Raw genomic sequence first — 15822 nt, 5'->3', positions numbered from 1 at the left:
ACCCCAGCTGCCCCAGGGGTGCTGTACAATAACTGACCCTGTGCTCTGACCCCCAGCTTCTCCCCCTGTCTGTGTGTCTCATGGAGAGGAAGTTAGGGTATGCAAAAAGACAAATTCCTAATGCAAGAAATTGTACATCGCCAATAAAGTGATCTTATCAGTGGAGACTTCAGTTTTTCCAAAATCCATAATCCGTGAGGTTCAAATAAAGCTTAGAAGTGTAAGACTGGAACATGCCAGACTAGAATCCAAGCCAGGGAAATGAAAAGCAATAGACCAAGCCCAGCTAAACAATAGAACACTGTAAAAACAGACTGTCTGACCTCTAAACTATCATCCATCAAACCTGATCAGACTACAGATGTTACAATATTTTTCTATTTACAGAGAACTGCAAGTACAAGGGATATTATGGCAGGCCTACTCTCAAGTCCATGACAATACATATTACACTGAAATAGCTCCAGTGGTCCCAGGACTAAAAGGTGAGGTGAAGTAAATAGAAGGAGTATTAGACAATGTTTACTTTCAGTGGAACGTTGCTTGTGGACCTGGACCTGTTTTGCACCTCAGAGAGATGCCCTGACGTTTGAAGGGGGAAGTGGCAGTATGCTGTTGTGGCTATATTGTAGATAGTTGGTTCTTTTTTATTTTGTAAAGTGCAACATGCCCTGAGATTTTAAAGAAAAGAAGTTCATGCGTGAAATTTAGAGACAATCAGTATCTCATAGGCTTGTCTAAACCCTGCCTTTGATCTCACCTCGGAGATGAACTAGAGAATAAAATCTGGAAAAGACCTGAGATTACCCTCTGCACTAGAAACTGCACTGCAGGAGGAATTGCAAATCTATAAATGGTTCTTACAGAGTGACTCTTGAAGCTCTCCAGGAATTGGGTGAGCATTGCTGTACAACCTGTTGTGCTTACTTTCGCCATTCTGTTAATGTTAATTATACAGTGTACTGTACTGTACAGTATGTGCAAAATTCATTGGCAGATATAACTACAGTACATCAAAATTTTTCTGGCAACCAGTTGTAACAAGCTACACTATAGATCATTATATAAACAACACTGGAGGTTAAAGGAAAAAAGACATTTAAAAAAATAAAATACAATTCTTGAGTCCTTAAAAATTACACAGTAGCAGACAAGTAGAATGTGCTTCTGGGAAGCTGACAAGTGACATGTAAAATAGGTGAGGGTTGGGAAACAGGGCCTACAGAGACTGATAGCATCTTTGCCAGATTCACAGTCTGAGATAGTGACAGAGTTGAGAGATTAGAAGGTTGTAAAGTGTATTGGACACATTCCCTGGATGGAGTGATTCTAAATTGAAGGAAGAAGTTGCCCAGTACACAGTTCCTTCACATCGCTGACTAGCCATATCGATGTCTGCTCCCAGTTGTGCAGGGAGAGGGAATCTGAGGGTACATGTATGATGAGATTCTGATAGCCGATGCTTCCTCCATCAGCCCAACCAGAGGGCTCTGTCAGGATGATGAAGGAGCCACACTGAGTCTCGGGTCATCGAATGAGGTGCTCTGTGTTCTCACTGAGTTATCTGATTACAGGACTGTCCCCCATGTCTGATGCAAAAGAAATGTTCCTCTTGAAAAAAATTAATGGACATCTCCATTAGTCCAAGCAATTTATACAGTGTAGTATTACAGGTTTAAGTGAACACCAGTTGCCCTGCGCAGTAACCCTCGTTGTTTAACATCCACCTAGGAGACATATTGCAATTGCGTATCACAATTTGTCAGACACAGGGAGAAATTATGTCAACAGACCCTTAAAAGAAGCTTGTTATAACGTTTTAGTTGCAATAAGCATCAATCTTTTGCTGTCTGTAGTAAAGACATGGCTGTTTTGCAGCCTATTAACAACAAAGTGTGAAGCTCAGTTGCATTCTTGCTGCAGTCATACAGAACAGCTACACTCTGCTGCAATTCTTTTGATTGTGTGTGTGGGGGAAGGGGGAAATGAGAAGGTTGCTAGGCAAAGAAACGTTTGTCTTGTTTTCCTGTCATTATAGTAGACTTGGCTTCTTATAGCATTTTTTTCAGAAACTGCAACTTTACCATAGAGTTATTTATTAAAACACACATTGCTTATGAACATAAGCATAGGAAATATTAATGGGCATGTCACAGCACCTTTACGTATAATATATAATACTGCTGTCAACAGAGGTTATGGTGCAGTTGTGTCTGTACTTAGTTTACTACAATGAATCTGAACAGTTGTAATTATACTGTAACTACTCTGTGGTGAACAAAATTGCAAAGGTTTCTTATCTTAATGTATTATATCTGTACTTATGTTTTTTGTCATGTTAGTTGTAAATTGCACTGGACATAATTAAAGCTAGAACATTTACTGCAGGTTTTATCACACTACATAATCTTTTTGTGTGTTTCATGGAGTATATAGGTTTAAAGAATTATTTAAATTTTGTTTGTTTTTGTGGTACTTTTTTCTAATGGTGGTGGTGGAGGGGAGTCCCCATTACCTGTTAAGCGCTTTGAGTGGATTGTCCAGAAAAGCGCTATATAAGTGTAAGCAATTATTATTATTATTATTAATGGTAGAGAAGCTCAAAGGAAAAAAAAGGGACAGAGGGTAAAATACCCCTGACTCAATTCTTCCTTTGTGCCTGTTTGACTGCTGACTCCTTTCTGTGCTTTGTGTGAATCATTTTTGTATTTTCTTAACCAATTTTACATGAAGCTCTAATGTTGAGATCCTGTGTGCAGCTACTGCACCATATCTTGCAGCAGTAGGCTACACCAATGATCATAAGGTAACACAGGCCTTCGGCATTGTTTTGTTTTTTTTTCCTCTTTTGTGACATTTGTCATTTTGACAGGTTGAAACTGTCTAGCCTTTCCAACTATCAGCAGATAAACACTTCAACTGCAGTCAACTGTGTTTTTTATACTGTCTTGTTTTCACAGACTTGATAAAACATTATTGTCTTGTGATGAGAGAATTACTGCACAGTATGGAGTTCTGTAAACATGTTCCTACATTTCTGTGTGATTGACTGATCCTAGTAGTTGTAAATTACCTCATGACACCAACTGCTGACTTATTACAAACATGCATTTTCAGTTACATTTCCTGAAACATTATGTTTTTGTTCACATTATAATAAATGTGGCAGGGGAGGTTTTTGGCTTGTGGGAGGTCTTCATATATTTTCTTAAAGCTGCATGGCCATATCTCAGAAAGGAAAAGCTTAAGATGACATTAAGACCCAGCAACTCATCAAGCCAGGCTGTGCCCCACTGGTAACTCTGAACCACTCAATTCCCTGTGTACAACATCTCATCTGGGGGCCCTAATCCATCCCTTATGGTGCCTGACTGATCCCCAGCAACAAATCCAATAATTACCCTAGCATGGAGAGAAGTGGAGCTCAGTAATCCTGTTCATTTTCAAACAAGAAGGTGTTTAATTTGTCTCCTAACTGGCACTAGCTGTGATGAAGACATGACATTGAGTGGAATTATATGGCTAATTACTGGCTGTGTTATTTGTGTTCTCTGGCACATATTATTTGTGATCGCTTTGCCATACAGCCCAAGGTGATAGTGATGGCATTTGTCTCATCGCACAACCAATTTAAATTGGGATATTCCAGAAGACCCCAGCTAATTTGCGTTATGGTTATTGTAATTTACCCAGCCAAAGAAATGTGGGTGGAAGCGTGCTGGGGAAAATCATTCTGATTAATACAATTCAATTGAAGTGCTCAAAAACAGAGACGTGACCACATAGCACTCATTCCGCGGTTCCATTCATCCACATTTCAACTCCTCTACTGCCCAAATACAAAAATAAAATACAAACATCACTAAACCAAGGCAGATGTTACTCTAGTCTCTCAGAGAGAAATATGAATAGATACTCTCGCTGCCACCTTCGCTCCCTCCTTTCTGCACTGAAAAAGAAGAAACAGTTTCTTTGTTCTTTTATGGTCAAATACTTTTGTGTGCCGACATACAGCAGATGAAAGCAAAGCTTCCTGAAATAATATAATATATAAAATGAGGAGACTCATTTTTGGACTTGATTGTTTGTTTTGCTTTTGTTTTGGGGGCAATTTTAATGATCTGTGCCATTGCAATTAGAGGATTCTTAGGATTTTCAAACTCTCTTTCAGTCTCTTTGCTTTATGGCTACTGTATGGTTTGTCATCACCCTGCCGAAGTGTGTTCTTATATAAAAAGCTGCCACTCCAAACGACTGCGGGTTGACAGGGAGCAGAGCTGAGTGGTGCCGGGATGCAGTAGGCAGTCCTGCAGTCAGCAGAGCGCTCTGAAATTACAGAGACTGAAGCGGAGTTGTGAAAAGCAACACTCTAATGTTGTTCCCTGAGGACCCCCATTCTTTATATCAATTTTGTATAGCATTTAATGGAGCGAAGGGCAGGTAGTTTCACTGGTACTTTACTGCAATATTTACACCATTCTCAACTACACATTGCGCTGCTAGTTTTCCTCACCCCCACAAGTAGAGCTTTGTTGAATTATTAAACATATAGAATTCAGTAATATAAAGTAGAGATCATCAAGAAATCAATAGGAATCATTGAATATTACTGTAGGAGTTCTGTTAAAAAGTATTAATCAGAAAAGACCATATTAATAAAACATTTTTCTACCTACTGTACATGCAGTCATGGATAGAAACATGTAATGCTGACTTTTCCTTTAAAACACATGACTTACAGTATGTGTCCTTGTTATTATAAAGAATTTTTGAAGGTTTCCTTATGAGAATGATAGAAATATTAGCAGTGAGCAAATAACCATTTACTGTAGTACAGAGCAACAAAATAATAGTGGTCTTTTTTATTTCATTTTTTGTCACAAGACACAACAAGCTTAAAACTACACACATATCAACTAGAAATAAGTCATTAGTGGAAGAAAAGGTTATTAGTTGAAAGTTTAATAAAGTGCTAACATGGCTGAGCCCCATTTGGCTCCTTAATCATCAACAAACAGCTGTAATTAGGAAGGTCAATATGCTGACATAAGCTTGTATACTTCTTTTCCTTTTGATTTGGATGTGCTCATTATTTACTATTTTATAACCACATTAACTAAAATTCCCAGTTGCTAATAAACTAAGGTTGCTGCAGCAGCTCCTGTTCCTTCCTGTGTACACTCTCCTCTCTTGGTGTGACCTCTGTGTGCTCCACAATGCCACACAGGAGAGGTGGCCTCCATTGGAGGATTCGTGTATCTCTCGCTGATGTCACTGAAGACTCCCAGACACCCAAAAGGTCAATGAAGTTGCTCTTGTACAGCAAACCGAAGATGTTCTGGTCTATTCTGGAGGTGTTCATTTAGACCTACAGTAGAAAGCTCATAGCCCATGTTCAGTCATCTCAGGAACTTGGCTTGATTCTTTTCACAGATCCAAGAAAGACACCAATTTACAGTATATATGTTACCTTCCCACCTGCTGAGGAAGATTTTGGTGAGATTTTGTCAGTCACATCTTTATTGAACTACTCGCAACACTGAGCTGAGAAAACACTGGGGCCAGAACTAACTGAGGCCCATCTGTCAATCTCACAAATCTAAACATGTTACTTAAAAGCTTCAAACACAGCCAGTGTGGCAAGTTGCTAGCCTGTCTCTAACTCAACTAGTCAAAGAAATGACAGAAAGAAAGAGAAAAATCTGTGCAGTGTTTTCTTTTTATGTACAGAAAGGAAGCAATGTTACTCTGGCAGACTAAGTGACAGTAAAGCTACACTATATGATGCAATGAAAAATAATTATAGAGTATGTAATAAATAATCTAAATATTTCAAAAGAGGAATTGTATTGTTTATTGCTGTTGGAGACATCATCATCATTTTAAGAATTTTTCATCCATGAGAGAGTGTGAAGATCCATCACAGTACAGGATGCGTACTGTGCTTATTCAGGAGTGCATATTGGATTTTAGTGATTGATTGAGCAATTGAGGTAGTGATTGGTCTTTCAATCCAAGACATGTATTGTATTTTTCTGTCCATCTCAAATATGTCAGAATGGATCCTGACAAAGTGTTCTCCTCTTTGAGATTTTGAAAGGGAATTCAGAAATGGATTGATCACTAATTGAGGAGTGTCTGTAACTTACAAAAACACCCCCACCCCCCACTTTCTCTGCACAAATGTTTCCAGAGAAAATGATCCAGATTATTTCCAGATTAAATGTGTGACACTCTGCAGGCAAATGTGAGCTTCCAGTGTTACAGTTTTGCTACTTTGTGCACATAGTGATGTGATAGAAATAATAATTATGGGATTTGTTTGATCTCAAAGAAACAAATAGCCTTTTCCTTTGTATCTGAAAATTAATTTTCACCATTTACATGAGGACCAAAAGTGTTGGCACTGCAATGGCATTATGGCATTTTAAAAACTGAAAATGTTCTCACCACCACTAAAAATCAATGTACAGTATATACAGTATGTACTGTATATATAGTATATTTAAAATTGGTCTTAAGAAACATTAGGCTGATATATTCAATTCTAGATTAAAATGCTTTTAGCATTTTGATCAGGATATTACTTTATATACATTGTGTCATATTATTATATGATACTATAATGCCAAAATTAAACCTCTGAGACTTGGATTTTAAGTAGATAAAAATATCTTCCACTTGAGCTGGACATGCTTATAAAGGCTCCTAGTATTTGTTGATTTTTGTTCTCTTAGGTTCTGGAAATAAATCAATAATGTAAATGTGTTATAAGCTATTTCACACATTTTGTTAAAATGTCCACATGGTAACAATGCAAATTATGCAATTCCTAGTGTTACACATCATATTCCTCAATACTTTTATATGAGCTAGAGATATTTTAAAAATATGTACAGTAGATGTATGGCAAAAATAATTTCTGCAAGATTATATACTGTCTTGTAGCAAATGCTGATTGAATCACAAAATAAAATCTTTTATCCCCAAAGCCATTTGTTATGCATAGTGAGTATTCATATAGCACATGAAATAGATCTGTAAACAGAAGGAAATATGTCCAGCTGTAGAAATGGAGACTATCAGTGTTACCTACTGATATTATCAATATTACCTGCAGTATTACTATTCAATTTACCGATAAGTCAGCAGAATCTTATTAAAGCTATTGTTATAGCCTTAACGTAAATGCCACAAAATAGTAGACTGAAATGACCAACATTCAATAATAATAATAATAATAATAATAATAATAATATTTACAGTACAATTTAACGTTTTCTCAAAGAAGTTCTTAATCTAAAACCCACAGATGACTCAGCGGTTCATATTACTTGTGATTGAAAGAATAATGTGAGGGATTGTTTTTCAGCATTTACAGTTCTGGATTGTTTTCACATCCACAGTAGCTGACCAGTGAAAATGTATTGAGCTAGAGTGATTGACAATCATTCTGCTGTAGGTGACAATCTGAGCGAATGGAATACTTTCATTCTACAAGCACTTTATGCAGTGAAGAGCTTCAGTACTTACTCTTTGTAAGAGATGTGGTACTCATCCCCTGTGACAACAGAGGCCTCCTGAGCGGGATGGTCATACCAGACAGAGGCTTAATAATTCCTTCCATCCATCTACCAGCATCAAAGTCCAGGCTGTACCAGTACTTTTGCAAGACCATTGTGGAACAATGAAAGCTGACATGAAGTGACACTTTTGGAATCTGAGAATGAGAAGCGACTCAAGAGTTTGAATATGACAAGACTCTATTTCTTGTTTGCACATGTTTCCAGGATCCCCTGCAGTTCCCTATTGGAGAATAACGAATAATGAATAGGAACCTGATTCAAAACAATCCAGTCTAATTTAAGCTGAGTGCTGTGATGATTAATGCATTACTATTTAATTGATTAATATCTGGCCTGCCGATGGCTCAGACAGAGATTCTGTTTTTAAGTCGCTGCTTGGTTAAAACCTGCCAGACAGATTTCGATAGATAACTTTTCCTCATGCTCGGTTTCCTTCTTCAAATGAAGCTTACTGGCCTCATTGATTTGAACTTTCAGTCTCCAAGGCTAAAATCTGTGATTTTTTGACTGACTTCAAGCCACAGACAGTGTATTTACTTTATGTTTACCCTGCACTCACCACAACTTATTCCACAAACCATTTGCTTTCCATCTAGCTGCAATTCTTCTGACAAAAAAAGTATTGCCCTTAACTTCAGCATATCACGTGCAGTGTGCTCTCCACATGAGGGCAATGAGAAATGGTGTTAATACGCATTATGCCTTAGACATAAGCACTTCATGAAGATTACAGATATAAAGTAAAAGCACCTCTTGCTTATTGGTTGATCACGCTTATTGATTTTCATCTAGCCTTTTGTAGAAGTATTTTGAGCATATTTTTTTTCCAAAGCACAGCTGAATCATTTGCTCTAACCACAACCTTTTGAGTAAAGAAAAGTTTTTCTTGAGTCATGGTTGTTGTTGTTTTTCTTCTTTTTTAAACTATATATGAACTAAGTGAAGCTTTCAGCCCACAACAGGCATGACAAATGCTCTTCTCTCTGGCAGGTCGGAGGTCACACAATGCTCCCAATTCGATGGATGCCCCCGGAGAGCATCATGTACCGTAAATTCACAACTGACAGCGACGTGTGGAGCTTTGGCGTCATTCTGTGGGAGATCTTCACCTTTGGGAAACAGCCATGGTTTCAGCTCTCCAACAACGAGGTACAGTACGGAGCTGCCTCTGTCCCTCCTCTTCCTTCCCCAGGAAGGATCAGAACAGCTGCAACGTGTATGTTGTAATACACACACATTCTGTCCAAATCAAAAAATAACAAAATAGGCCTGTTCCCTGAGAAATGGCTGCTTGAGCTCTCCACTGCACAACAACATAGTTACAAATGAGAGGAGTTTAATCTGAACTACAGCAGATACTTGATCCAAGGACAACACTGAAGTGTGGTCTTAAGGCCCTAGTGGATCATCTTTTTAGGCTGTTTGTTAAAAATGTACACTATTTCTTTTTTTTTCTATGAGTGCCTCTTATTTTCTGTCATAAGGGTGAAGACTATCTTCTTATTGTATGTCTCTGTTGGGCTGAAACCCTTATCCAAGTTGGGTCATGGTCAATGGTTTTATTGAATTATAAATGTTGAGCGAACTGCAAAAAAGTTGTTGTCCAATACCAAGTAAAAAGTGAAATACAGAGTCAGCTTAATGCAATAAATTCAAAAATGAAAGAAAGTAGTGTACACAACTAATAATCAAATAAAGTAGTTACTAATAAGAGGAGCCATTCAGTCCATCCATTTGGTTGCTGGTAGTAGATTCTTCTTTTTTCAAAAGAAACCAGGGAGGCAGAGTAGAGAGCAGAGAGCAGAGGAGTTTATTGTCATATGTACAAGTACATTCAAATTCTTATTCTCGTTGATGTCTCTGGACATACACAGTACAACAGACAACACCAAACAATGTAGAGAGTACATTACAAACATAATAAATAAAAACAACAGGAACAACAAATATATTGTGGGACATATAGTAAATATGTACTGTAGTAGTGAGACAAAAACATGGTAGACCACGCAAACAGTGTAAAGTGCAGATGTGTATTGAGTCTGAGGCATTGCAGTTAGCTGTCGAGGACGTACTGCAGTAGAGTAGAAAATCGGGGGATCCATTTGTGTTTGTAGTGAACCAAGAATTAAGAGACAGTTACTATGTGATTTGAGCTGCTGCTGTTGGCAACAACAAACAGTCCATTTCTCATTTTAACAGTTTATAGGTCACAAGACAGACAGTGAAATTGCATGATCTGATGCAGTAGCTATGCTGATGCTCCTTCCTAATGCTCTTCGAGTCTTATTTGTTTTAATTTTATATACCGCTGAATTCAACAGCAGAGAACAATGGAGGGAAAAATATATCCTTATGCAAACAACTTGTTTTAGCAACTGGACATTATAACTCCTTTTTCCATTGATACCTATTCTGAAGAGAAATAGAGGATTAAAATATCTTCTTCTATCATAAACTATGTTGGCTGGTCTCTGGAAATCATTTTTAAATTACAGTACATTTTTTGCTTCACTGGCTATTTAATAGCTGTATTAGAGAAATATTTCTATGTTGAGTTTAATTTTAATTTTTATTAATTAAAATGATTAAACATTTTGTGCTTGTGAAAAGTTTTCCACCTTTTGACTTTTCACATGATCTAGTTAAAACAAAACAAGGTATTCCCAAGGAGAGTCCTAACCATTATATTGTACACTACTTGCTTTTGGTATATGTTTACCAAGGCCAGTATGTGAGCTTTTAAAATCATCTTTTTTTGTCTCTATTCACTAGGTTAGCTTTCACTTTACCATGTTTACATTCTGCTCTATTACACTTTGCAATGTACTGCAGTATAGTTTTGTTAAAAGCTTAGTTGCCCTGCACTGCACCCTGTCAAGTACAATAATGTCTTTCTTTCTCTTAACTTTAAAGTGCAGTAGCACAGCGTTTCCCTTTCTGGAAGCTATAATCTGTGACAGTGACGCACCTGTGAAAAATAAAGAAGTGTGTGACTAGCAAAGCTGTCTATTTTTAGTGCACCCTTTGTGAGCGACAGTACGTTTAACCTGGAGGAGATGTGATTATGATGAAAGCCTATGCTACTGGGGGGGGGGGGGCAATTGATAGTAGATAATGCTAAGCTGAAAGAACATCTGAGTACACAGTGGCCGTGTACCCTGTAACACCTAGTGCAGGTGCAGATTTGGATGCACAACCACTTTAAAAGCTGTGCAAGACAGAATATGGTGAAGCATGATGGGGGAATTCGTCTGGGTCAATTTTATGCTCCCAGTTTCATGTAAAAATGAAGCCATGCTATTAATGACACTGAAATGGTCTTTAATTTCTCATCTGTCCTGTCTGCCTCTCCCAGTCTGCAGTTTTCCACCTCTCACAGTGATTACAGTTCTTGCCATGTCTGCATTACCATCGGTTTTGAAACCATACTACACAAAATGCATGACTTTGTACTCCAGATACTGTATTTTGGCACATCTGTGGTTGAAACAAGTAGGGTGAACGTCTTTATACAAAGAGTTGTAGGTGTTTTCCTAAATTATCTAAAAATACCATGCAAAAACAAACATTTATCAGTGTGTTCAAGGTGAGCACTATAGTGAAATAAGTGACAGAAAGATACTGTAATGTCATCAGTGCGTAAATGTCAGGTGGGAAGCCGGGGTTGTTCATCTTGAAGACAAGTAGCAACAGATGTGCAAGGACAGCTGCTGTCAAAGTGATCAGCAACATCATCCAGGACGTTTATCAGATTTTTTAGTCCTGGATCAGATTTTCTCTAAATGTTTGAAGGTACAAATCAAGCATTAGATACTGATGCAGCCATTTAGAATGTGCATCAAAATCCAATACATAGACTAGCTACTGTTTTGAAATGTAATGTGGCTGTACACAATCTTTTTTTCCAAAAGGGGGATTACAGTACATGCTGTGAATGGAGCCTGGGTTGGACCTTAATTTTTTAACATGCCAGGTGTTACAGACGTTCTCAGAAACCAATTAATTTCATGGAATGACTATAAACTAATCAACACAACTGAAATTGTTAACATTTCAATTTGCTGTGCAATGAATCCTTTGAATTACTGCAGCTGCGTGTGGTTTTCAGACAAATTGGTCAGTATTAAATGTTTGTTAACCCTTTCCTGACCTAATCATACTCTATGCATACTAGCAACATACAATTTCTTTAAATATAATGATTACATTGCTGAGACAGGATGCCATTACCACATTGCTACCACAACTCCAAATGAGATATACAAAATAAAAAAAAATGTTTTTTTGAATTACTTGCAGTATGCAGAATTAGTAATATGTGTGTATACTGTAAATAGTAAAATCAAAACAGATAATTTTAATTTAAAATTTAATTATATAAATATACATAGTAGCTTAAAATATCATAAAGCCAATAAACACATAAAAATAACAAAGAGGCCAAATTAAAAGTTTTATGTTTTAAAGTTTTAAATATTTAGTAAGTATTGTAAATAGTTGTTTTTTTGTCTTTGTGTCCTCGTGTGAGAGCAAGTATTCAAAGTATATATATACAAAGCCTTAGAGGGGGGCATGCAGGACAGTATAATTGAAAGGCAGGTTAACATGTCAGTGCGAAACTACATAATTTCTGAAATTCAGGAAAATAATTGTCCTTGTCGCTAGCTGCTACCAAAAACAAAACTAAACAAAATGAGGACTCTAAGAAAGTTACAGTTCAGCATACAGTATCTTACCAAATACACTGAATGAAAATTAACTGTGTAAGAGTCAAGCACTGCATTTATGTTGGCAAACTCTTGAGAATTTAAGAAGAAGAAAAGATACTGTAGGTTCCAAGCAAGAAGACATTCAGACCTTGCATAAATCTTGGAATCTAATTGATCTGTGTATTTCATCCAGCTGTGTTTTGAAAGAAGCCTGTATGTCAACTTTAATTATCAGTTTATTTATTAATTATTTCAGACCTGACTTTACTTTTACTGCCATAGATTAGTGATGGAGAGGTTAAATTATGACTAAACAGAAACTAGTATAGTTGATTTCCTAGTGATTTCAACTTGTATAAGTTGATTTCATGTTATTCTAAAATATGGACTAGGCATTTCAATTTACATACCGTCTCCATCAGGTCTAGATATTGCCAGCAACCATTTCACCCTGCAGCTCACAACTGGCAACTCACTAAGGCTAAGCAGGTGTGAGCTTGGTCAGTACCTGGTTTGGAAACCTCCTGGGAAAAAATAAGGTTGCTGCAGAAAATGTTGTTAGTGGGGCCAGTAGGGGGTGCTCACCTTGCAGTATGTGTGGGTTCTAATGCCCCATTATAGTGACAGAGACACTATACTGTAAAAAGGCTCCGTTCTTCGGATGAGACATAAAGCTGAGGTCCTGGCTCTCTGTGGTCATTAATAATCCCATTTTATTGGAGTAGGGGTGTTACCCCGGCGTCTTGGTCAAACTTCCCATTGCCCCTTACCAATCATGGCCTCCTAATAATCCCCATCTATGAATTGGCTTCATTACTCTGCTCTCCTCCCCACTGAGAGCTGATGTGTGGTGAGCGTTCTGGCGCACTATGACTGCCGTCGCATCATCCAGGTGGGGCTGCACACTGGTGGTGGTGGAGGGGAGTCCCCATTACCTGTAAAGCGCTTAGAGTGGAGTGTCCAGAAAAGCGCTATATAAGTGTAAGGAATTATTATTATTATTATTAATGCTGATTGTTATACAATTTTAGAACTCTTTACCAGTATGGAGGGAAATGCAGATTGTTTATACTACACTACACTGCAATTTACAGCATTAACTTGTAGCATAAACAAAAGTAGATCGTTCTTCCACGGAAGGACAGATGTCACATTGTTATTATCACAATGTCACAGGCATCACCAAGCCCAATAATACCTTGGCATTGACACTGCACTAACCTTAGTGGTACAATACTATATTTGTTGGATGCTGTTAATTTTTGGTCAATACCTGTCATTTATGGACTGTAGAGAGGTCTTCAGGCTTCATAGCATCAATGCTTATCCATGTTCTCATTACTCTTTTTTGTAAAAAAAAAACTGTGACAGACTAATCCAAACTTAAATATGTGCTATTCAATGGGGTAGATTTTTCTCCATCAATCTGTATTTGACCAGCTTTCTGCCAACTCTTCTCATTATGTGCAGACCCAGACTTGTTGGACAAAATCAACAGAATAAATCAAAGTCAATTCAGTCACACATGCTGAAAATGTACCCATAGGATCAGCCAAAGCATTTTATAAATACATTTTTTTACAAGAACCAGTCTTGTGGATTCAGATGTATAATAGTTTAATTGTAGGGAGGTCAAGCCTCTTTCTCTCTCCTTAGTCTTAAACGCTTGTGCTATCTGGATTGCTCTGTTGAAGAAGAAACCGTTGATCCAAAAGATCTAACAGCAGTCAGTTGAATTAGAAGTAGGTTGGGAGGTATAATTTGTTTTAACAGTTGCCCCACTATTGAATTAATTGCAAGTACATACAGTAACTTTAAACTTTTTTAATTTTATATTAGAGCTTAAATAAAGTAAATTAACTACAAAATGCATTTAACACATTTAAGATTCAAAACAATATATTTTAAATGCGATTTTGTTTGTTAGACCCTTTAATTTATAATAATAATCCCCCCCTCCCCCCAAATGTTGTAGGTTTCAAGTAACTAACAAAGCTGATGTCGAAAAGTTGATTGATTTAAATCCCTCAAAGTCTGAGGGTCAAGGTCTGAGAATCTCTACCAATTGCTTTCTATATTGCCTGAGCTGAAATCATTTAGAAAATAAGATTAGCTATGGATGGCCATCTCTCATTCTTCTTTCTTACTGTACAGTATGTGATATTCCTATTTAACACAGCAAGCAAACTGTCTCCTCCAGACTACTAAAACAAATAGACATGATTTCATTTTATTTTCACCTCTGGGAACATCCTTGTGGGAGACTGGCTTCTTTGTGTCCCTTTTTGTCTCTGTGACTCAGTTGTTTTAAAATGTGTGTTGCAGGCCGTAAACTTGGGAAGTCTATTTATTCACTGTACTTAGTTGTTGTACTTTCATCTTTCGAACATGAACCAGGAAATCTATAGAGAAGTACAGATCTCTTCTCTTAGCCCAGAGAAAAACTGGACATGGTAAAATTAGCTTTCTATGACCCAGTGCTTATAATTGTGCTATTTTGACAGGCTGTATCAAAGATCCCTACAAAACCTGAAGACTGGCACCCGCTTTGATGTACTGTAGCTGTGGCTTCTTGCGTTTGTTTTTATCTGAGCTATATTCAATACTTGACTATCATGAGCAGCAAGAAAGAACTGAAAACATCTACGTTAAAAAGGGATAGAAATGTTGATGAAGATATTCGAAGATGTAGTTTGAGCTCTTAGATTTTCTAGTGAGAAAAATGTAGCAATCGAAATTCTTGCCTGTGGTTGTACATCACTCCATTGGTTCCTACAGTAGGTGCCATGCTGCCAGGAGTTCTGACCTGTGTTTTCTCCTGTCCTCAGGTCATCGAATGCATCACACAAGGTCGGGTCCTGGAGAGACCCCGCGTGTGTCCTAAGGAGGTCTATGACATCATGCTGGGCTGCTGGCAGAGGGAACCACAGCAGAGGCTAAACGTCAAGGACATCCAGAAGATTCTCTATGCCTTGGGTAAAGCCACACCTGTGTATCTGGACATCCTGGGCTAGCAATGGCTGGGTTTCTTGCCTGTCTCTCTGCAGCAGGTGGACAAATGCAATCCAGGAATAACCAAACAACGTGTACCTTACTACTCCACAGTCAAAACACCTACATGACGGGGATGGACTTAAGTGCCTGCTACACCTTTCGATACACTGGATACCAGTCTTTACAAGGAAAAAATAAAGCACTTTTAGATTTTGTTTACCTGCACATAAAATGTACAGAATTATACCGTGCAAAAAGGATACATCTTTTATTCTTGAAAATGGCCTCCTTCAAAAAGAAACAAAAAACCCAGAAGAAAAACAACCAAGGAAACCGATATGTTTGCTTTTTAGTATCCAGACAGATGATGAAAGATTCGACTGCCCTGTGGTTTTTATTTTATATAATATATATATATTTTTATTTATTTTGTTGGTTCGTTAGTTTGTTGAGTTTTTTTTTTCCGAAGTGTGGATGTCTCCCATGTTTGTTGCTAAGGGTGTGTCACTGCTTGGAAATGACTGCTTACA

General features: G+C 37.6%; 1 protein-coding gene across 1 annotated transcript in view; it reads left to right on the top strand.

Annotated features, from left to right (window-relative positions):
* LOC148831493 (NT-3 growth factor receptor-like) overlaps window positions 1–15312 on the top strand; it is a 138412-nt gene extending 123100 nt beyond the window's left edge. The window contains exons 12-13 of the mRNA XM_088920031.1: window positions 8577–8735; window positions 15127–15312. Of these exons, the coding sequence (XP_088776157.1) occupies window positions 8577–8735; window positions 15127–15312 (345 nt within the window). The remainder of the gene's footprint in view (window positions 1–8576; window positions 8736–15126) is intronic.
* Window positions 15313–15822: the final 510 nt, after the last annotated feature.

This window comes from Atractosteus spatula, chromosome 7 (genome assembly GCF_055471065.1).
Source record: "Atractosteus spatula isolate fAtrSpa1 chromosome 7, fAtrSpa1.hap1, whole genome shotgun sequence".
Taxonomy (NCBI): Eukaryota; Metazoa; Chordata; class Actinopteri; order Semionotiformes; family Lepisosteidae; genus Atractosteus; species Atractosteus spatula.
The sequence above is the reverse complement of the archived record's forward strand: the minus strand, read 5'-3'. Positions and strand labels throughout refer to the sequence as shown.